The 23,696-nt window shown below is 37.0% G+C and overlaps 1 protein-coding gene across 3 annotated transcripts; it reads left to right on the top strand.

The window, feature by feature from the left end:
* The first annotated feature begins 295 nt into the window (after positions 1-295).
* POLI (DNA polymerase iota) lies at positions 296-22,896 on the top strand. 3 transcript variants are annotated; one of them, XM_082699419.1, is made up of 10 exons: positions 296-529; positions 2,153-2,263; positions 4,318-4,482; positions 7,461-7,613; positions 9,627-9,863; positions 12,371-12,549; positions 13,695-13,786; positions 15,314-15,444; positions 20,027-20,232; positions 21,812-22,896. In XM_082699419.1, exons 1-10 carry the CDS (start codon positions 382-384, stop codon positions 22,625-22,627), a joined length of 2,238 nt encoding a protein of 745 aa, XP_082555545.1. In that variant the 5' UTR covers positions 296-381; the 3' UTR covers positions 22,628-22,896. The 3 variants fall into 3 exon arrangements, with proteins under 3 accessions (XP_082555545.1, XP_082555543.1, XP_082555544.1); XM_082699417.1 differs by having other exon boundaries at positions 306-490; XM_082699418.1 differs by having other exon boundaries at positions 418-707.
* The last annotated feature ends 800 nt before the right edge of the window (positions 22,897-23,696 follow it).

Here is a 23,696-nt window from a genome sequence, read left to right as displayed (position 1 = left end):
CCACAAATGGTTCAGTGTCTAAGGGTTACCAACTGTGCTAACAGTTACCTGGAGAACAGACTGGCCTTTTTGCAAAGCTAAAAAGTTAAAATTTGTGGTATGGGACTAACTCCAAAGATCTAAAACAAAAACAAAAACAAGACAAAACAAAAACTGCTGTTTGGGACTGCAATCCCTCACTTCCGGCCTCGACTGGGCGAGATGGAACCTCAGCACGTGGCACAACACGATTCCCAGCACGCGCATCCGTTCCGGCCACTGCTCGGTCGGCCTGCACTGCGCAGGCGTGAAAGCCTAAGCGGCTGGGGGCGGTCGGCTCGCGGTTTCCCTGGAGACCGGGCGGAAGCGGCCGGAAGCTGCGCTGCGGTTGGCCGCGGCGGGATGGAGCAGCTGGGGGTGGAGCCCGAGGAGGAAGCCGGCCGAGACGAGGAAGAGGACGCGGCTCAGGCCATGGAGCGGGCGGAGGCGGGGGAGGCAGGCGGCTCGCCCCGTGCGCCCGAGCCTGAGGAGCCGGGCGGCCTCACTTGGTGTAAATAAGAAGGGCGGGGCGGGCGGAGGCCAGAGGCGGCGGCGGCCGTTGGGGTGCGACGGTCCCCGCCTCGCTCTGGTCCTTTCGTTTTCCCGGCTTGATGGAAAGAGCTGTTCTCCGCTACCTGGTGTTTTACGGTCAAGATCCCGAAGGGATGGCCTCGCCTAATAGGACTAGGGTGGGCGTGTCAGTTATGATAGTCGAGGATGCACTTGTGATCCCCCCCCCCCCAAAACCGCCCGGTGAAGGCCTAAGGGGCGCCGGGAAGGTGTAACGTTGCAGAAGTAGAGAACCTTGTCGCGCCCTTGGCAGAGGCTGGGGCTCAGGCTGGGCTCGGGACCGAAGACGGGGCACATCTGCAGTGGCCGTCTCCCCCTGACCCACTTCCAGCCTCTGGGCTCTACCTTGTACTGCCCAACCGCAGGGCCTGGGGCCAAGGCTCTAATTCCCGGCCTCCCCTTCCCCTTTTAACTTTTAAATTTAGGAATAATGCTAAACTTAAAGGAGTTGCAGAAGTGCTTTCCCTAATGTTAATGTCTTCTGTGATTGTAGTACGTTAGTCAAAACTGAGAAGTGAACACTGGCATAATGCTCTTGACTAAAGTGCAAACTTACCAGTTTTTTCCATTAAAGTTTTTTGTGCCATATTCAGACCAGAATTCCACATTGCACTTAGCGTGCCTTGTTTTTAACTGGGTAAAAGCTGGAATCTCCTCTCTCTCTCTTTTTTTTTTTTTTTAAAGATTTGATTTATTTATTTGACAGAGAGAAATCACAAGTAGATGGAGAGGCAGGCAGAGAGAGAGAGAGGGAAGCAGGCTCCCTGCTGAGCAGAGAGCCCAGTGTGGGACTCGATCCCAGGACCCTGAGATCATGACCTGAGCCGAAGGCAGCAGCTTTAACCCACTGAGCCACCCAGGAGCCCTGGAATCTCCTCTCTTATCCCCCATCCCTTCCCCACCCCATGACATGAGCTACTTTTTAAAATTCGAGAAATATTTATTCCTTCTTTTAATTTAGTGAGTATTTATTGGTAGTCTGTTCCATACCAGGCACTCTTCCAGGTATTTGGGATTCAGCACTGAAATAGATAATCCTGCTATCATATGGGCACAAAATATAGTCCATTGGAACCCATAGGTCTGGCTTCTGCCCTTTTGTATTTTTGATTCTTTTTTTTTTTTTTTTAAATTTAAGAGCATGCTACTTAGAATAATTTTTAGTTGGTCGAAATCAGTGTTTAAACTTTTCTTTCCCTTATGATTTATTCTGAATGTTGTTAGAAACTTGCAAGTGATAGGATTACCTCTTCCTTCTATTATTGATCAAGATTTTTTGCCTCAGAGTTATTTCTAGCCTGAGAAAAATGGAGTGCACAAAGAAATAGTAAACAGGACTGAAGACGCTACTGTAGATGGAGTTTCTCTCAAGTCTAATTTTTAGATGCTTTGATACATGAATCCAGGATAAAACTTAAAATCATTCTGCATTCTTCTTTCTCAGTTACCATGTTTTAAGGAACTGCCAATTGCTCAGAGATGATAAGCAGCCTGAATATATTTTTCTGTTTTTGTTTTGTTTTGTTTTTTGTTTTTGCATATTGTGCATTGGTTCATGATCAAGTGGTGTCAGAAGGAAGTTCTTCATCCAGAGTCATAGTCCATGTGGATCTGGATTGCTTTTACGCACAAGTAGAAATGATTTCAAATCCGGAATTGAAGGGCAAACCTTTAGGTAATAATAATTTTCATTTTGTATTAGAGTATTATTCATTCATTTATGTTGATTATATTCTGATTGATTAACCATATTAAAGATTTTGGAAGCAATTCCTAAGGTCCTTTATAGACAGTAAACTTTGCTTCACTACAAGGTATAAAACTTACAAACCTTATTTAATAAATGGTGAATTTTATACAAGTAGTATAGCCAACTGAACATGTGAACAGAAAGACCATAATGAACTTTTAGTCTTGTTCTCAGTGATTGAAATTTTATAATCTCTTATCTCAAAAAAAGCCATCACATTCTAACGGACATTTTAATTTATCCTCTCCAGTTTTGAAATTAACTCTTGGGTTATGTAACATGACAAAAAAGTTGGATTTTGAAAAGGCCCCTAAATACTTAAGGGCTATAGAGTCTAAGTTTTCCATAAAAATGCAAGAATCTTTTAAAATAAAAGGCAAAGAGAAACTTTACGTTAAAGATTTACTTATGGGGCACCTGGGTGGCTCAGTGGGTTAAGCCGCTGCCTTCGGCTCAGGTCATTATCTCAGGGTCCTGAGATCGAGTCCCGCATCGGGCTCCCTGCTCATTGGGGAGCCTGCTTCCCTCTCTCTCTCTTTGCCTGCCTCTCTGCCTACTTGTGATCTTTCTCTGTCAAATAAATAAATAAATAATCTTTAAAAAAAAAAAAAGATTTACTTATAATATGTTGGCTTATTTCTATAACATGTGTATCTTAAATTGGAAAAATCATTTAGATTTCCAAAGATTTCTTTTATGCATGTAGTAAGAATTTATCTTTTAGTATAAGCGTAAAGAGCAATTCTGGTTCACCTGCTGCTAACCTCTGTGTGTCTGGTTTTGATAAATCCCAGTTCAACACAGCCTAGTTGATTTACTAAAGAAGAGCAAAGGGAAGACTAGTTTTTGGTATGCCAGTATCAGTCTAGGATCTTTAAACTTTCCCAGGGATGTCATGGACTTAGGATTAGAGGATGTAAGTTTTCTCCTAAAGCCATTTGTAATTAGTAGCAGTTTAACACAAGATGCTATGTAGATAATGCTCAATAAAAAAGTATTGTGTAATTAAGACACAGGGAAAAATGATTATCTGGAAGTGAGAAATGTGATGTTGAAAGTTTCTGGGAGAAAGCAAAAGTAGTCTTTGAGTTATGCTCAACAAATGTGTGATTTAACTTGGGCTGGTGACATAGTGGTGAGTCCATATAATTTAATTCTGTGTTAAAAGACTGGTTTTTTAGTTGAAGAAGTTACCAATCCTATTTTTTTATATAGTTCACTGATAAATCTTTATGTGAAATAATGTTTCTTTTTCCTGTTTATAATATCAACATTTTAGAAACATATGTCTTACATTGGTGAAATGGACATGACCTTTTTTTTTTCTACTACATGTTTCTATTTTACATATGTTAGATGAACATTACTTTTACAGTGATAAACAAGTGGTCAACTTCTGTAAAGAGAAAATTAATTTCAGTAATCTTAAGCTACCACTAGTAAACTAGAGTTTTTATAATCTGTAGATGATCATAATTTAATCATTATTGATAAGGAGGGGGCCCATTAATGATGGCTCGCTGTCTAATATTTTCTGCAAATTACTATGAAGAACAGTTCAATAATTACAACATTTATTGGGGGGAGATCTTTAATGATTATAGGTTAGCAATTGTAACAGAACATTGTTTTATATTCATTGGAAAGTTTTGCTAGCAGAAACCAGTAATTAATTATACTGAGTTATTTTCATCTGCTTTATTTTTCTGGTAAAACATGGCCTAGACTTTATATAGAAAGTTAATTTAATAGAAATTAATCTGGTTTGTATTGTCTGAAAAAAAAAGTCCTACAAGGATTTTATTTGTATTTTTTTTCCTGAAAACTCCAGAGAGTATACTGATTAATGATAATTTTTGTTAAATTTTACTTCAGAGAACCTTGATGAGTGGAGGCTATCCTTTTTAAATAAATAGAGCCTTTTATTCTTAATCAAAATAAATTGCATTACAGTTTAAAGTTATATTTGCTTTTTATAGGTGTTCAGCAGAAATATTTGGTGGTTACCTGCAACTATGAAGCTAGGAAACTTGGAGTTAAGAAACTTATGAATGTCAGAGATGCAAAAGAAAAATGTCCACAACTGGTATTAGTTAATGGAGAAGACTTGACTCGCTACAGAGAGATGTCATATAAGGTTACAGGTATGTTGAGCATTAATTTGTATATAGGATGCTCATTCACTACATGAATCTTTTAATTAGTAAAATGCCATAAATCACTTTCTTTTTGCTAATAACTTTTATTTTGGGTCTTGCCTGCTTTTAAAAACATTTTATGTAAGAGGATGACTTTATATGAGTAATTTTGACCCAAAAACGTACAATTGGAAGACATTTGAAGTCTCTTGTGACTGGTATTTATATAAATGTGAGGAAAAATGTAAAACAAAATTTGGAAGCAAGAAAATGGAAAGATATAGAAAAGATATGTAAAAAAAACATTTTTTATTTTAAGTTTAACAAATTTAAATGAATTAGGAAATATCTGTGCTCTGATGCACTAATAGATGCACTAATAGTTAGGCTTCTGTAATGTTTGATTAACACAATTAAAACTAGATTTGTTAAGAACTGTCAGCAGTTTATACACACACTGAATATGATAGTATAGATAAACTCTTCCCTATTAAGGTTTGGGTTTGAATCGAGTTTTAGTAAATTATAGGAAAAATGAGAACACATTTGTACTGGTATATTGCAATTATATATATATAATTTAAAAATATGTAAGAATCAACTGTTTATCTTTTCTGCTGTTGTTTTTGCTTGTTCTTTTATAAATTATAGCAGTTTTCAGATGAAAGTGTTAACTATAATATCCAAAGCCCTTACAAGTTTATAAGAAAAAGATACTTAAGAAAAATGGATGAGGGTGCCTGGGTGGCTCAGTGGGTTAAACCGCTGCCTTCAGTTCAGGTCATGATCTCAGGGTCCTGGGATTGACTCTCGGCATTAGGTTCTTTGCTCAGCAGGGAGCCTGCTTCCCTCTTTCTCTGCCTGTCTGTCTGCCTACTTGTGATTTCTGTCAAATAAATAAAATCTTAAAAAAAAAAGAAAGAAAAATGGGTGAAAGGTATGAATAGGCAGTTGACAAAAAGAATAAACCCAATGTCCACAATTATGTGGAAAAAGAATACTCAAATTCATTAGTAGCTAAGGAAATTTGAATTAGTGAGGTATTATTTTATGTCCATCATACTTCAAAAAATAATGTGAAAGTAGAAACAAAATATTATACATTTACAAAAAGTAATATAGAAATATTTTTTGAAATTAGAGATACTATTTAACCCTGTGATACTACTGCTGGGAATTTATTCAATAGAAATAAAGTCATGAGGGGCGCCTGGGTGGCTCAGTGGTTTGGGCCACTGCCTTCAGCTCGGGTCATGATCTCAGGGTCCTGGGATCGGGTCCCGCATCGGGCTCTCTGCTCGGCAGAGAGCCTGCTTCCCTCTCTCTCTCTCTGCCTGCCTCTCCGTCCACTTGTGCTTTCTCTCTGCCAAATAAATAAATAAAATCTTTTAATTAAAAAAAATAAAAAAAAAGAAATAAAGTCATGAGAACATATGCACAAAAATATTTCTTGTGGCATGGTTCATAATTGGTAAAAATATGGAATAAAAACAAATGCTCATCAGGATGAGAATGGCTAAATTACAACTTCTCTATGATGGAAAATTAAATAGCAAAAAGAATACATTGGTGTTATGCAGTTTGACTCGGAGTTGTTGAGTAAAAGGCCTTGTTGAGTAAAAGGCAAGATGCAAAAACGTGTCATATTGTTTCGTATGTGTAGAACAATGGCCCAAACCCTTCCCTTTACACATACATATATGTCTGTATGTAAACAGGAAGGGAAACATGAAAGGATGTATACTAGGTTTTTAACATTAATTAACTTCTGGAGAGAACATGGCAATGGTGAAATGGGAGAAGGGGAAAGAAGGGATAGCCAAGCAAGGATAAGACTCTATTCCAAAAATATGACTTGTGCATCCATGCAAAATTGGATGTGTCTCAATATGAAGAAGTTAATCTTTTCTTTTTCTTGTTCATTCATCTTGAAAGAAGTTCATCTTTACACAGAAGAGGTTGTACATACAGTTGTGCCTCCTAGTGATCTTTCATATCCTTCGTATAGCTCTTCCTCATTCTTTTTAATGACTGCATAGTACTACATTGTATTTGATTCCATACGCATTTAACCAATCCTTTAGTGATATGAAAACAGTGTGTCCCGCTTTATGCCTCCTATCCCTACATAATTATTAAAGCACTCCTTTTCATTCAAAAACGTGTCTTATGTTGAATGATAAGTTACATGGTTTCCTGACAAAATTGGCTGTTACCAATTTTTTGCTCTTCCAAATATATGCTTCAGTAGACATTTTCATATAGAAATTTTGGCATATTTTTATGAAGATATCCATGAGGTGAGTGCTTAGAGGTTAATTTCTAGGTCAAACTGACTTTTCTTTGTGATTCAGTAATAATTGGAAGTTTTATTTATTTGAAAGACACTGTGTGCACATACACTAGTTAGGGGAAGGGCAGGGGAAGAGGCAGACTAGACACCCTGTTGAACGTGGAGTGTGACGCTGGATCCCAGAACCCTGAGGTCATGACCAGAACCCGAGACGCACGCTTAATCCACTGAGCTGCCCAGATGCCCCTTGAAGTTTTACATTTATTGGTTTTGTCTTTTTAAGACTTGTGGAAAATACAGCTAGAGTATGTTATTACTTGTCTTTGCTTTCCTAGGCTGCCTGTATTCTTTGGAACCACTGTTTCAAGATCATAATGAACTACGAGCATTGATAGTTAATATACTACAGGTATAGAAATTGTAGGTGTAGGAGATTGAGCTAAATGTACTGGCATAAGCATCTGTCCACAGAAAGTCATTTTGGACTTATTTTGTTGCAAAATATTGCCTTTACTCAAAATGTGGTATAGGAAAAAAATCCAGCTAATGGAAGACTTTATTTAAGATATTGTGGAAGTGTGAATATATGTTAAACTTTTAGCATATTTGACACATTTTAAGCATAGAATAGTTAAATCCATTTTAGTTATGACTTTAGTTAACATCTGTGTACCAATATTATTCAATTTAGAGTTGTTGGAAGAATTTAGTCCAGTTGTTGAGAGACTCGGATTTGATGAAAATTTTGTGGACCTAACAGAAATGGTCGAGAAGAGACTGCAGCAGCTTCAAAGTGATGAACTTTCAGCACTGACTGTGTCGGGTCATGTATATAATAATCAGTGTAAGTGGATTCTAACTCTGTTTAGTAACTCAAAATACTTATATCTTAATGTTCACTGAGTTCAGTAAGTTCAATGAGTCAACTATCTTTCTGAAGTTGTTATGGCTTTTATTGGAGGTATAGCCTTTTATCAGTGATCTGTCTCAAATGACTAAAATTAGGTGTTGGAATTCCATATTAAGTAGGGAGAAAGTAAGATTTTGACGACATGTGTAGCTCAGTGATTCATGCACTTTTCATTTCTCTGACACAGTTTGTGTGTTACTATTTTTAAGAGCCCTACCTCCTTAAGTTGTCCTTCAGTTACAAGGGTTTCCTTAATGATACACTTTTCATAATAATTTTTGCTTCTCCTGAAACTGTCTTTAAGCAAAATTTTGAGGTAAACTAAATTTGTGTTTTGTTGCCTCTTTTGCTTGTTCCCATCTGTTCCCCCCAGGCATCAAACATTCATGTTGCTTTCCAAGTTCCTGACTTACCCTGTGGAAGCTTTCCAGGCCTACCTGCCATCTTTTGCAAGCTGATATCCAGTCAGTTTGATTATCTTTGCCAACTCTTAGCAAGAAAACAAAATAGTCCATCTCCTTCACATATTTAAGTATAAATGACTGATGGTATTTCCAGAGATATTTGCCTTTGGAAATAAGCTTCAGTAAGCCCCAGTGAATATCTGTTACAGTTTAAAACATCTTATAACTCTGTTGGTGACTTAAGTATCACATGGAAGACATGCTACTCTGCTTTTGTATAAGACTTGCCCTGACCCTCCTGGCCTAGGTCTCAGCATATGTGTCCTCTTATCGCCCTTTTTTTGAGGGCTGGTCATCGGTCTCCAGTCTAGTTCTTTGCCATCCTGATACTAAAGAAGAAAACGGGTAGAGCTACAATTCTCTTCTAGAAGAGGACAGGAAGCTTTTCATGTGTCTTCTGAACCTGCTCTTTTGTCACTTATAGAAGAAGTTTCTAAGTATGTTTCTTTATAATTTTCAAAGCAAATTCAGCATTTGTTAGAACATATTACAGAGAGCTAGGTTTTTCATCCTAAAAAGAAAATGTCTGATTCTTCATGAATCCTTCCTCACAAGATTCTGTTAAAAAATTTTTTCAGGGGTGTCTGGGTGGCTCAGTGGGTTGGGCTTCTGCCTTCGGCTCAGGTCATGATCTCAGGGTCCTGGGACTGAGCCCCTTCTCCGGCTCCCTGCTCAGTGGGGAGCCTGCTTCCCCTCACTTCTCTCTGCCTGCCTCTCTGCCTCCTTGTGATTTCTCTGTCAAATAAATAAATAAAATCTTTAAAAAAAATTTTTTTCTCAAACCCAGAGAAATTTGATTGAGTAGTAGAGTGAGAACACTTTTTATTCCCTTCCTTGTGGATACACCCATTGTTTTTTCCTACATTTACTTTATCTTGCTCCCTCTTTATTGATTGGGTTTGGTTGATTGATCAGCCATTTAAAAGTAAATTGCATGACACTTCATCTGTAAATACTCCTGAGGATAAGGACAATCTCCTATAATTCTAACACCATTTTCACCCCTAAGAAAATATGTTTCTGTATATTTTCCCTACACTTTTCATAAAAGATGCCTTAAACTATGTACAGATTTGGAATTGTTTTCAGTAGCACAATCAGCTAGTATGTATAAATTTAGACTCGAATTTTTAAAGCTGTAATGTTAGCTCTCTTATTAGTGTAATACTTCTACTTTTATGCTTGCTTACAGTTAAGCATGAGTAAAAGTTTTACTAATATCAGTAGGAAATTTTTTTATGAGATCAGTTTTCATAATCTGTTAGTCATTAAGCACTCCCAGGATGCAGTCACTATCACAGGCACTTGGAATTCACTTGAGGAAGTTCTTTACTTTACAGGATTCCCATAAAGAATGAGAGAAATGAGTTAAGTGGGTGACGGTATGGTGGTGGGGTTGGGGGGACGGTTGGGTTTTTTAAAACTCATTTGTAAAAAAAAAATTTTTTTTGCTGACTTCTAATGATATTGGCTGTTCTTATAGGTATAAACCTGCATGACATCATGCACATCAGACTGCTTGTTGGATCTCAGATTGCAGCAGAGATGCGGGAAGCCATGTATAACCAACTGGGTCTCACTGGCTGTGCTGGCGTGGCTTCTAATAAGCTACTAGCAAAATTAGTTTCTGGTGTTTTTAAACCAAATCAGCAAACAGTGTTATTACCTCAGAGTTCTCAAGTTCTTATTCAGAGTTTGAGCCATGTAAAGGAAATGCCTGGTAAGACATTTATATTAAAAAATACACAGGGGCGCCTGGGTGGCTCAGTGGGTTAAGCCTCTGCCTTTGGCTCAGGTCAGGATCTCAGCGTCCTGGGATCGAGCCCAGCATCGGGCTCTCTGCTAGGTGGGAAGCCTGCTTTCCCCTCTCTCTCTGTCTGTCCCTCTGCCTACTTGTGATCCCTCTCTGTCAAATAAAAAAAAAAAAAAATTAAAAAAAATACACATTACTTTTCTTGCATTTCTTTAATTTTAAAAATTAGAGATACAAGTTATTAATTCTTAGAGTCTGAATACTTAGCTCTTGGAGAAAACTCCAAACCCTGATGCGTTCTCTAGAGGGAATCTGGATTAGGAAATCTATGAAAGTACTTTTCTTTTTTTATATAGTTTTTTATTTTTTATTAACATATAATGTATTATTAGCCCCAGGGGTACAGGTCTGTGAATCCCCAGGTTTACACACTTCACAGCACTCACCATAGCACATACCCTCCCCAGTGTCCATCACCCAGCCACCTTCTCCCTACCCCTCTCCCCCCAGCAACCCTTAGTTTGTTTTGTGAGATCAAGCATATCTTATGGTTTGTCTCCCTCCCGATCCCATCTTGTTTCATTTTTCCCCTCCCTACCCCCCAAACCCCCATGTTGTTTATCAAATTCCTTATATCAGGGAGATCATATGATAATTGTCTTTCTCTGATTGACTTGTTTCCTCGGTGTAATACCCTCTAGTTCCATCCACATCATGAAACTACTTTTCTAGTTTCACTTACTTTCTGTATAGTTTGAATATGATCATGAAAGTTATAACCTGGAATCACGTCCTTTTATTTCCAGTCCCTGCTTCATATTCTTACACCGCACACTGCATCCAGAGATGGGCATTGGCCTTTTTACTAACTCTACTTTGGGATTATATAGAAAATATTAGAGCTACAAGGGACCTTCCAAAGCAGTTAGGCCAAGTTCTTATTTTAAAGATGAGGAAACAAGTTTTCTTGAGGGGAGTAGTCACTAATTCAGGTCATGGGACAAACTTTTGTCTTTGAAGATCAAATATGGTTTTATAAACTATTAATAAGGGATATGTTAAGCTTCATTTCCATGGCATTGCTGGGGAATAAGATATTAGAATTCTGTAGAAGTGAATTTCTAAGTCAGCTGAACCTTTAGATGTCATAACTATTTATTTTTTAAGATTTTATTTATTTATTTGACAGCGAAGCAGGCTCTTCGCTGAGCAGAAAGCCTGATGTGGGACTTGATCCCAGGACCCTGAGATTATGACCTGAGCTGAAGGCAGCAGCTTAACCCACTGAGCCACCCAGGCACCCATAACTTCTTATTTTTAACCCATGTTTGTGTGATTACAAAATGTTTTGTACACTGCCTTGCCTTCATTAATACAATATAAGTATAGAAGTTTTCTGGATGACTCTGAGTCTCTGTTCTGAAGACAGTCACTGTCAGGTTGTAATAAATTGAAGACTGTCTACTGATCATATAACATTACTATTTGGCTTTACTTTTTGAGCTCTTATATTTCTTTCTTTCTTTACAGGCTTTCTCTTAGGGTTAGGGTTATGGCACCTCTCTTTTATTTCCATTATGAAAATAACTGACACACTACTTTAATAATTGCCCTTCCTGGGGTGGCTCAGTTAAGCTTCCGGCCCTTGATTTTCAGCTCAAGTCATGATCTTAGGGTCATGAGATCGAGCCCCGCGTGGGGCTCCGTGCTCAGCATGGAGTCTTCTTGAGATTCTCATCCTCCCTCCTTCTGCCTTTCCTGCTTGTGTTCTTTTTCTCCGTCTCAAATAAATAAATAAATAAATCTTAAAAAAAATAATTTCTCCTCCACATCCATTGCCTTTGATTTACTTCTTTTACTGTGCAGAGAAATCAAAATACTATAGAATTCTTTTTTTTTTTTTTTTTTAATGAGAACAATAAAGGGGTACTGAATTCCCTCAGCATCCCAGGTAAGGTGATAAAGTATAACTAACTGAGTTTTAGCGCAAGAACTTTGGTAGTTTTGCTAATGGGTAGATTTTTTTTTTTCTTTACTTTCTGGCTCTTATATTTGGGATAGTAAATATTGCCAGATAAGACTTGTGGATAAACGTGTGATATTATGTGTAGGAATCAGGTCAGCTGATTAGCACATGCTAATTTTGTTGCTATAATGACAGTCTCTCTTTGCATGAATCGTAACTATTATTCTTGAATACTTCCAAAGTATTATGTAACAGGTGGTAAACATTTCATTCTATCAAGACAGCATTTATTGGTTGTCTCCATATTCATTATGTTGTACTAGGTTTGTGAGGTTTTCAAAGTGGTTCATTTAAGAGGCCCTGAGCAGAAGGAGGACAGCCTAATTTTCAGTAAAATTTAATCCTAGCAAAATATTCATTATGGAATTTAAAGATGTGTTTGGTATATACTGTAGTAGCTTTATTTTAAGGAGAAAAACTACTCTAATACCATATTTCTTTTTTCTAGGTATTGGCTATAAAACTGCCAAACGTCTTGAAGCGTTGGGTATCAGTAGTGTGCATGATCTTCAAACCTTTTCACCCAAAATACTAGAAAAGGAGTTAGGAATTTCAGTTGCTCAGCGTATCCAGAAGCTCAGTTTTGGAGAGGATACTTCTCCTGTGACGCCCTCAGGACCACCTCAGGTATAAGATAATGATACTTATTTTAATTGAATACTGTTTGTCACACTTGAGATAAAGATTTCTGGTTTTAGTACTATGTTCTTCCTATTCTAATTTGCTTACTGGGTTAGTATATGATTTCTTCCCTATGAGAAGGTTAATTTATTAAGTTAGTAAAATTTTTTTAAGTAGGCTCCCTGCTGGAGCTTGAACTCATGACCCTGAAATCAAGACCTGAGCTGAAGTCAAGAGTTGGATGCTTAACTGAGCCACCCAGCCGCCCCTAGATTAGTAAATATTTTTAAATTTAATCTTAAGAATTAGTATTTCTGTCTCAAGTTGGCTACCTTGATTAAATATCACTTAATTTTAACAACCTATATTACATACATTTGGCAAAATATTTTCATTTTTAAGAAATCTTATTTTCTGATTAGTCTAATGATTTAGGAAATGGAGACAGTATAATCACCTAGTTAACACTGATTAATTTTTTTCCTATGTCATAGGCACTTTACTAAGTGTTTTATGTACCTTAGTCCATTTAATATTCATAACAAAGCTTCAGGGTAGATAGTATTATTATTTGTTCATACCCTTTTTTCCTCTCTCCCTTTCTTTTTTTGAAGATGAGGATACTGTTCTTTAGAAAGGTTAAGTAACTTGTCCAAGGTTAAACTCAATCTTAAGTGCTAGGAGGTTAAGAGCCTCATTGTAATTGTAGAATAAAGCTTGGAGTTGGTACTAGAGCTTTATAATTTTGACTTTCTAGTGGGGTACAGTAACTTGGAGATAAAAAGAGTTATTATAAAGGTGAACTAAATGGCTCAAATTAAGCATGAGAGGGAAGTTAGTAAAGAATGTACTGAATATATATGTTAGTAAAAATAAGTAATAATAATAAAAAAAAGAGGAGCACCTGGGTGGCACAGTGCCTTCAACTCAGGTCATGATCCCAGGGTCCCAGGATGGAGCCCCATGTTGGGCTCCCTGCTCACTGGGAAGTCTGCTTCTCCCAATGCCCCTCCCTGCTCACGCTTGCTCTCTCAAATAAATAAATAAAATCTTAAAAAAAAAAACGAATGTCCTGAATATTTGGCATGCATCCACATAATGGATATGCTTATTTAGGTTTACAATAATCCCTATTTGTGCTTCTCTGGTAGTCCTTTAGTGAAGAAGATTCATTTAAAAAATGTTCATCTGAAGTCGAAGCTAAAAATAAGATTGAAGAACTACTTGCCAGTCTTTTGAACAGGTGATTTTCCATTTTGCCATATCATTCTATATATTCTGTATAAAGTATATGGAAAATACAGTTGATATTCTGTCTTGGAACTTATACATTAACTGGAGACTGAACAGTGTAAAGAGATTATTTATCTTTGAATTTCTCTACATTATAAACTATTGCAAAGATAGTAACAGGCGCCCTTAACTAAATTTAATTCATTTGTTTCCTTTAGTCTTGATTTTAGTAACACTGTGGTTATACTGTGGCTCTTAAGGTGCCTGTAGTTACTTAAGAGGGTTTTATGGGCCCCTAGCATCTCGACACCTATAAGAGCACCAGGGACGGAGAAAGCAGAAGAACCCTCATTATCTCCTTTGCCTCAGACCATATGAAAGAAAATGGACTCAGACAAAAGAATAGCTCAGTGGGGCTCTGTGTGAGCAGTCAGAGTGTGATGAGTGCAGGGCACTGGTCTGTAAATTCGCGGGGATTATAAGTGTATGAATAGCACAGCATAAACGAAACAAGATGTTTAGTTTTCTGATGCTCCTTTACTATCATATATTTATTTCTCAGCGTTCCTAGAAGAATATTATCTCTTTTCCTCCCATCTCTTTGATTTCTCAAAGTGTCAGGCAGGGGTCAAGCAGTTTTGAGTAGCTATGCTTCTGTAAATGAGGGTAGGATAGCTAACTATGCCTGAGAAAAAGATTTCTAGATGACTCTAAATCTCAGTAAACTGGTGAGGTAAAATTTCCTACAGCTTCGGTCTCCCATGCTATGTGGTTCTCATGCCTTGAGTCGAGCTGTGCAGCTCATCGTTTGCTGCATGCAGCTGGGGCTGCTGAATGACCCAGCCCCAGTGATACAAGGCAGGCCGGGCCTGTGAGTGTGCTTCTGAAACTGGGTCATCTGCTCTGCTTCAGCTAAATGTGAGACTACTGTGAAATGCCTGGCCATTGGAAAGAGTTCTGCATGTCGAGAAACCACAACAATTTTATAGGCTCTCATATTTGAAGCATCAACTCAGAGATGAGGCTATGTGCTCTAAACCTGTAAATTACCAACTCTGAACCATGTATCCTTACCTCTGTGTTCTACTCCCTTTCTACTCCATGGCCCCTGATTACGGTGATGGAGGTGGAATACCATCGAAGTTACTGGCAAAAAAATAATTGTGTTTGTGTGAATGTATTTGCCCACTAGTTTAAGTTTCTTAATTTCATGCTGATTTTAATAAGTTGTTTTTAGTTTTGTGTGATTTTGGATTATAAAATGGTTTGTTTCAGTTGTATCTTATTTCTCTTCTTTTCCTGATTGCACTCAATTCTGAATGAGTCCTGAGAGCTTTACACTTAAGATTTTATAGCTTTGGTGCATAGATGTGGTGAAATTTGTTTGGGCTCTTCAGAAACTTTTATTGCTTACTGCCTAGGTATCAACCATATTTATAATTCTTTCAATTACTAAATCTGATACCTCTAGAGATTAAAAAAAATCTTTAGGTAATACTTTTCTAATTCCTTGTTTCTGCTTGCTCCTTCCTTTTAGAGTATGCCAAGATGGAAGGAAGCCACATACAATCAGATTAACAATCCGTCGGTATTCATCTGAGAATCACTGTAGCCGTGAGAGTCGTCAATGCCCTATTCCATCGCATGTAATTCAGAAGTTAGGGACAGGTATGGGCTAATTTTCTAGTAATTTAATTGCAGGTTGAGCTCCTAAAAAAACAAGTTGTGTATTGGAATTATGATCCAAAGATGGAGAGTCTTCATAGGGAGTTAGGAACTATTAAATACCTTCATTCTATCAGGACTTTTTTTTTTTTAAGATTTTATTTATTTACCCGACAGACAGAGATTACAAGTAGGCAGAGAGGCAGGCAGAGAGAGAGGAGGAAGCAGGCTCCCTGCTGAGCAGAGAGCCCAATGTGGGGTTCGATCCCAGGTCTCTGAGATCATGACCTGAGCCAAAGGCAGAGGCTTTAACCCACTGAGCCACCCAGGCGCCCCAGTATCAGGAATTTTTACAGGAAAACTTTTGTTGTTTTTAAATAGATAATAAAAATAAAAATGCAGTTAACAGGGTTTCCCAAGTTCAGAGAAGATAAAATTACGATAATGTGTTATATGGCACAGGATAACTTCATTATGGACACTTAAGTTGTTACCATTTTTTGCCTCTTATAAAAAACGGTGCTATGAGTATTTGCATGCAAGTCATTGGGCAGATACACGTTTTTGTTTATCTTGAATAGATTACCAAGAGTGGAATTGCTGGGTTATATGGTAAGTTGAACTTTAAGAAAACTACAATACTTTTTCCCAAAGTTGGTATACAATTTCCATTCTTACCAAGAATGTATGAGGGTTCCAGGCTTTCACATTCTCCCTCACACTTAGTATTGTCAGTTTACTTTATTATAGTCATTCATGTGACCTTGTAGTCATATTGCATTGTAGTGGTATTTCATTTTTCTCTTTTATGGATAATGCTTTTGGTGCCCTATCTAAAAATTATTTGCCTAGCCCAGAGGTTACAGATATTTCCTCCTGTGTTTTCTTTTGGAAATTTATAGTTTTAAGCTTTACACTTAGATCTGCTTTGAGTAATTTTTGAGTATGGTATAATATAAGAGGCTTGTTCATTCTTTTGTATGTGGATATCCAGTTGTTTGAACAGAATTTGTTAAACAGATTATTCTTTTGTGAATTGTCGTGGCACCTTTGTCAAAAACTAATTGACTCTAAAGAAGTTTATTTCTTGATTTTCTTATTTCATTGATTTATGTGGTTATCGTTATACCAGTTCTACCCTATCTGATACTTTGTTATTAGTTTTGAAATTAAATAATGTAAATTCTTCAGCTTTGTTCTATTTTGAAATTGTTTTGGCTGTTCAGGGTCCTGGGCTTTTGTGGAAAGATTTTTGAAATGGGAAATTGTTTTTTTTTTATTTATTGTAAGTTTATTCAGACTTTCTATTTATTTTGAATCAGTTTTGGTAACTTTTATCTTCTAGGAATGTATCCATTTCATTCAAGTTGTCTAGTTTGTTGGCATGAAGTTGTCATTATTCCCGTATTATCTGTCTAATTTTTGTAGGATCTATAGTGATGTCTCCTCTTTCATTCCTGATTTTGCTGTTGCATGTATTCTCCTTTTTTATCATTCTAGTAGAGGTTTATCTGAGTGAGACCTCACTCAAAGGTTTAATTGATCTTCTTCTAAGATCCAACTTTTGTGACATTGATTTCTCTGTTGTTTTTCTACTTTCTATTTAACTTATTTCTGCCCTGTTTTGCCTTTCTGCTTGTGTTAGTTTAATTTGCCTTCTTCCCTCTGGTTTCTTAAGATGGAAGCTTATATTATTTGTTTTATACTTACCTGATTTTCTAATAATTCAAGTTTAAGTTTTACATTTCCTTTTAGTGCTTTAACTGCATTCTGTAACATTTGTTATATTTCCTTTTCATTAGGTCAAGATTTTAATCTGTTGTTGATCTCTGCTTTAATTTCATGTTGATCATAGAACATATTTTGAGTAATTTTGGCCTGTCTAGCTTAATTGAAAGTAATTTTATTACCTAGAATATGGTCTATCCTAGAAAATGCATCATTATCCTAGAAAATGCATCATTTATGTTTGAAAAGAAAAGTTGAGCATCACTATAAACCATTCTACCTAACTAAAATTTTTGGAAGACTCCGCCAGGATAACATTTTTGAGTGGCAATTTGTCTGTGTATAGAATTTTTGACTGTTTCTCTTTCCATAGTTTTAATGTATGATTCTGTTATCTTCAAGTTTCCATTTTTTGGATGGGGGGGTCCATTATTTTTTTGATGAGGAGTCAGCTCTTAATAGTTTTATCAATTTTCTTCCAATTGGGAGAGGATAACCACACAAAAATTTGAATAGAGAAAGTTTCACAGAATTATTAAACTGTATTAGGGAAGTGACTATAAAGGTATAAGGAAGACTCTTTAGAGGTATTCAAGGGCTGTGGAAAAGTACCTGAAGAAGGACAAACTTAGAAAAGAGAGTCCCTCTACCGCTTAAGGAGAAGGTATGGTTATAGAACATTTGATGGTGGAGAAATCCTTTGAATTACCTGGCCCAGAGATGTTATTATTAGACAAAGAGAAAACCATCCTCTGATCTGTGGATGAGTTGAGGCTGGTTGTTGGGCACACAGAAGGAGTTGGGATTTTGGGAACTTGCTCATTGGTAAGGCAGTGAATCATTTGGAGAATGCGGTGTTTGTGTTAGGAGGATTTTTGTTAATAGCCCTTTAGAATGCAGGCAAGCTGAGGCTGGTGGGTGGTTGTGGTGAAGGTATCTGTAGTCATCTAGTACAAAGGCAGAAAGTATGGTGCCTGCATAGGAAGACCTGGAGGAAACAACCTTCTGAGATAGAGGCAAGTCATTAGGTAGGTGTGCAGAATGAGTGGGGGCATTGCCGTGGTATGTATGGCATTTGAGTTGGTAGTGCCATGGTACATAGTCACTAAGCTCAGGCTGGGGTTTGAGGTTGCTGAGGGACTGAGTGTTCCACATGTGTGTGATGGAAAGCACTATTAGGTGTCCCCACACATATGTACTACAAATAAACCATGTAATGGGAGAAAGAAAAATTAAATGACCGTACATTGGAAATTAGTGGAACCAGGTTCCTGGAACCAGGAAGAGAAAGGTGGTTTCTCTTCCTGGTCTTCCAGTCTTCTCTAATGACAAGGTGTAATGTCATATTCAATGTGAAAAATTTTAGAGTCTAGTGCATTATCACAGAGCAGGTACTGATGGGTGAATTTGGAGCTGAGTTATACTGCACTATAATGATAGTTGTGTTGTTTGTATTGTTATTCTCCTTTATGTGATGAGTCATTTGTCTATTTGTCTTTTTATCAATTTGACCATGATGTGTTTTCTTCTTGTGGGCTTTTTTTTTTCCTCCCTTTTCCTTTTCTAACTTCTTTGAACTTAAGCTGCAGAATCTACCTCCCCTGTGATGTGTGGCCTCTGATTTCTTTACTTAGCTTTCCTTTCTTTTCTTTTTTAATTTTAATTTTTTATTTTGGCTTCCTAGGGTACCTCTATGTCCGCATAGTTTAGTGGTTAGCCAATAACTGGTCAAAGCTTTTGGTCAGATGCAAGAGCCTGAAAGACTTATGCTTTCTGTAAATGGATAAGTGCATGGGTTGGAGAGTGCTTTCAAAGTTTAGGCCATTTTCAACTCTGCCTTGGCTTTTATTTTCTGTAGCCTTCTTGCATCTTCCATGTATGCTTGTTGCCATTTCTGCCAGTGATGTGTAGAGAACTTGGGCCCTTTCTCCGCTCCCCTCCCCGTGCATGCAGTCTCCCAGTCAGCTGGGGTTGTGAGGAGAGCTTATCCAGTCCCTCTGTGGTTCTCTCATTTCTACATCCCCTGGTTAAATTTATGGCTCGTCCACTGATTTTTCACTCACTCCAGCCACAATTGCAACCTCAGGCTAGAGAGAGCTGTGCGATTTCCCCTGTTGTTTCCTAAAGCTTATTCACTTTACTGGAAATACTGCTGGGAATGGGCTTTTGCCCTCTGCCTCAAATCAAATCTGTCCTTTCTGACAGCAAAGCTACTGGCCCTCATAGCCAGCCTCACCGTGGCAGGACTACTGCTAGAGGAAGATACAAACAACCCCAGCCAGTAAGGCTGCAGTTTCCTCCTTTCTTATCTAAGTTCTACTAGCTTTTATTTATTTTATTTTATTTTTAGATTTTTATTTATTTATTTGTTGGAGGGTGGAGACAGCACAAACAGGGGGAGCAGCAGGCTGAAGGAGAAACAGGCTCCCCACTAAGGAGCCCAAGGTAGGACTCACTCTCAGGTCTCTGGGATCATGCCCTGAGCAGAAGGCAGATAGTTACCCAACGGAGCCACCCAGGACCCCTCTACTAGCTTTTATAAATCGGTGCTTCTCAGTTTATCTGCTTTTGGCCCACTTTCAGATCCTCAGTTTTGTCCAGTTTTATTATAGTTTTATGGGGAACGCTTACTTCTATAACCAGAAGTCCCATATTTCAAATCATTTGAAAACTTTAACTCATTTGGCATTTAGTATTAGTGTTGAGATAATCCCAGGGTGGTATGTAATGTCAGGCTGTCCCAGTGATATCCGTTTAGGATTTTTACTTCTTAATCTAAGCAATATGAATTAGATTAAGCTTTTAATATAAATTATGATATAATGTGCTTATAGTCTTCTCAAACATTTTTGTTTAGGAAATTGCGATGTGATGACCCCAATGGTTGATATACTTATGAAACTTTTTCGAAATATGGTGAATGTGAAGATGCCATTTCATCTTACCCTTCTAAGTGTGTGCCTCTGCAACCTTAAAGTATTAAATCCTGCTAAGAAAGGGACTATTGATTATTATTTAACACCATCGTTATCAACAACTTCACGGTCTGGCAAGCGCAGTTTTGTAAGTATACTCTTGTTGAATTTGTGTGGTTAAATTACAAATCTAAGTTTGTGTTCCATTGATACAATTTAGAGATTCTTTTGGATGATATTATTTGAATGCCTTCCTTGTGTATAGGACCTCTCATATTATGGTTGCTAGCCATAAGTGTACTGTACTGTGATCTGAAAAGAAAACAAAAGAATCACTGGATAAAAGAGAAAACTGTTATGGAGTTTCCTTGTTTTGGAAGTGTTAAAACATGTTTTAGCAACAAGAATATGATTAGCTAATAAGTATGAAAATATTTCTAGATACCGGAAATAAAATTTTTGTCTACTAATTTATACGTAAGCTAACAGCATTCCCCCAATGTTTTTGTTAAAGTATTTAACTTTTCTTGGCTTTGAAATTACACTGAATTTTGATAGCAAGATTGATGTAGTATGACTACTCATTCTACAATTGTAGAAATTAAGAGTGTGGCAGTAGAGAAACAGAGGCCAGTCATATTTTCCAGTGACTAAAATAAAACCTTACATACATGGCCATTTAGCAAATGCCTAGTAAATATGGGATGCTTTAAAAAATAATCATATTTTACAAAATTGTGCTTGCCTACAATTAACTCTTAATTACAGTACTTTTATTATTTTCTTTGTTTTAATGTTTGATCAGTATAATTTCAGTAGTATTTTCATTTACATTTCAGTTTAAAATGAGAACAGAATACTGTTACAGAAGTAGTGAATCAGTACCCTCTTCAAAGTACTTTTTCCTGTGGCCCTTTTTATTCCCTTTATTAACTGAAATTTAAAAAGGAATTTACTTTTTGCCTCTAATTTTTGCCTTAATTTATAGTGGTATTAGTGAGGTAAACATAAGCAAAAGTACCTTGTACAGGTCTGGCATACAGTAAATATAGTGTCCCAAATCTCTTTTACTTTTACTTTTTTTCGGTTACTGTTGTGTTGATGTTTCCTGAGTTATATTTGATTGTGTATACATTTTCCTGGTGCTTAAAATGAGAGGGAAATTTTAAGTGAAAAATTTACGTAAAAAAATTATGAAAATTAGAACTGAAAGTACCTTTAAATTTTTATTTTATGTAAATATAAACAGTGTTATAGCTTCATATTGATGTTGGATTTTACCATAGAAATATTTTTTTTTTTGTCTGTTAATTGTTACACTTCAGAATAGGGATTTTGAGAAAACCAGCCCTTGATGATCTATGCATATATATTTTTTAGATACTCATAGGCGAATCATTTACTTTTCTAGGCTATCTTTCCTTTATTTACAGAATTGTGAATTTTGTTAAGGTGCTTTCCAAGTTTCCAAACAAATAACTATCTTCTGGCTCAATGCTATCTAGGAAGGAAACCTCTCCCTAGAATAGTGAATAAAAATGCACACAATAGTGTGACTAATTTTGCTAGATTTATTATCTCTAGTAGTTTGGAACTGGCCAAAAGGAATGAAATTACTGAGTAGATTAGAAACATGTTAGTCAGAAAATGGCTATAGTACTCTTCAGTGGCATGAATATTTCAAAGATATCAGATATCTTAATTACTCTGTTATTCTTGTGTTCTAGAAAATGAAAGATAGTCATATGGAGGATTTTTCCAAAGACAAAGAAACAAATTGGAATTTTCTACCATCAGGAAGAATTGAAAGTACAAGAACTGGGGAGGCTCCACTAGATCCTAATTTTTCCAAAGAAAAAGACAGTGATGAATCTCCACTCTGCTCACTTCCTGAAGGTATTGACCAAGAAGTCTTTAAACAGCTTCCAGTAGATATTCAAGAAGAAATCCTTTCTGGAAAATCTGGAGAAAAAGTTCAAGGCAAAGGAAGCTTAAGTTGTCCATTACATGCCTCTAGAGGAGTATTATCTTTCTTTTCTACCAAACAAATGCAAGGTAGTCCCTTAAATCCTACAGATCATTTATCCAGTAGTAAAGAGATATCTGTATCTCCCTGTGAACCAGGAACATCAGGTTTAAATAGCAGTAGTTCCTCTTCTCTATGTAGCCAAAAGGATTATTCACATTATATAGACAGTAGATTAAAAGATGAACGAATGAGTCAAGGACCTAAAGAATCCCAAGGATTTCATTTTTCAAATACAAACCCTACTGTATCTATTTTCCATTCATTTCCAAATTTGCAGAGTGAGCAACTATTCTCCAAAAACCACACTACAGATAGCCATAAGGAATCAGTAGTGACAGTCTCTCATCATGAAAGACTTACAGAAAATAAAGAGCAAGATTCTAGTGATGAGAAAATTACCTTTCCTTCTGACATTGATCCTGAAGTTTTCTATGAATTACCAGAAGAGGTGCAAAAAGAGCTGTTAGCAGACTGGAAGAGAGCAGCATCAGATTTCCCCATTGTACATAAATAAGCATGTTCAGAAAAAAGGTCTAGAAAGCAAAGGAAAGGCCATTGTCCTCAGATTTAGCAGTTTATTAAGCTCCTCTAAATTAAACACTAATAGATATTCAATAATGTAGAATCCAATATACAATGTTCTAGATAAAAGCAAGTGTAGTTATGGGAAGTAAATTCTGGCACAAAGCGTAAAAATACTCATAACAAGAAATAATGTAAAATTATCCTCTTATTTCTAAAGTTATTTTATATTGCTTTTCAATAAAAAGAATATCATGGTTACTACATTTCCCATAAATGGGGGAGAGGGGAAGATACATACACCTGTGTGTAGAAACAAATAGACTAGCCAAATCATTGCTATAACATAGCAAAGAATCTTTTTTTTCTGTGAAATATGGAATGTCTCAAGAAATTCAGCCCATTAGGAAACTTCCAAATAAGAAATTCTGCTGCCAACTATTAAAAACACAGATCTCTTTGAAGTACTCTGTACCATTTAATACGTTTTTAAAAAAATACCAAAGCAGTGTATGTCCTATTAATTAATGCTTTTGAGTACACCAGAGCCTACTGCAGTGCCTAGTACCTGGAAAGCACTCCGTAATTATTGAATGAATGGTATGGTAGGGGCTAGGTGGGAGTTTGGGCAGGAGAGTGTACATGTTGTAGAGAACTAGAAGGAACTCTCCATCCAGGTAGATTAAGGGAAGGATGGACTTTAGAAAGGCAACGTGATAGGTTTTTAAGAAGGCTGGGTAATTGGGTGCCCAGGTGGCTCAGTTGGTTAACCGGCTGCCTGCGGCTCAGGTCATGGTCCCAGAGTCCTGGGCTCAAACCCTGCATCGGGCTCTTTGCTCAGCAGAGAGCCTGCTTCTCCCTGCTGCTCTGCCTACTTGTGCTCTGTCTCTATCTCTGTCAAATAAATAAATAAATATATTTTAAAAAGATGCTGGATAATGGGAAAAGTCCCATTTCCTTCTGGCTAGTCTGTGTAGGGTTTTAAAGTAATGATTAGATGTTTTTGTATCTTCTTATTTTGGGAGATCAGATTAAGGATATCATATCCACAACAAATACAC

The sequence above is a fragment of the Mustela nivalis genome (genome assembly GCF_964662115.1).
Source record: "Mustela nivalis genome assembly, chromosome: 14".
Classification (NCBI taxonomy): Eukaryota; Metazoa; Chordata; class Mammalia; order Carnivora; family Mustelidae; genus Mustela; species Mustela nivalis.
This window is presented reverse-complemented; position numbering and strand designations above follow the sequence as displayed.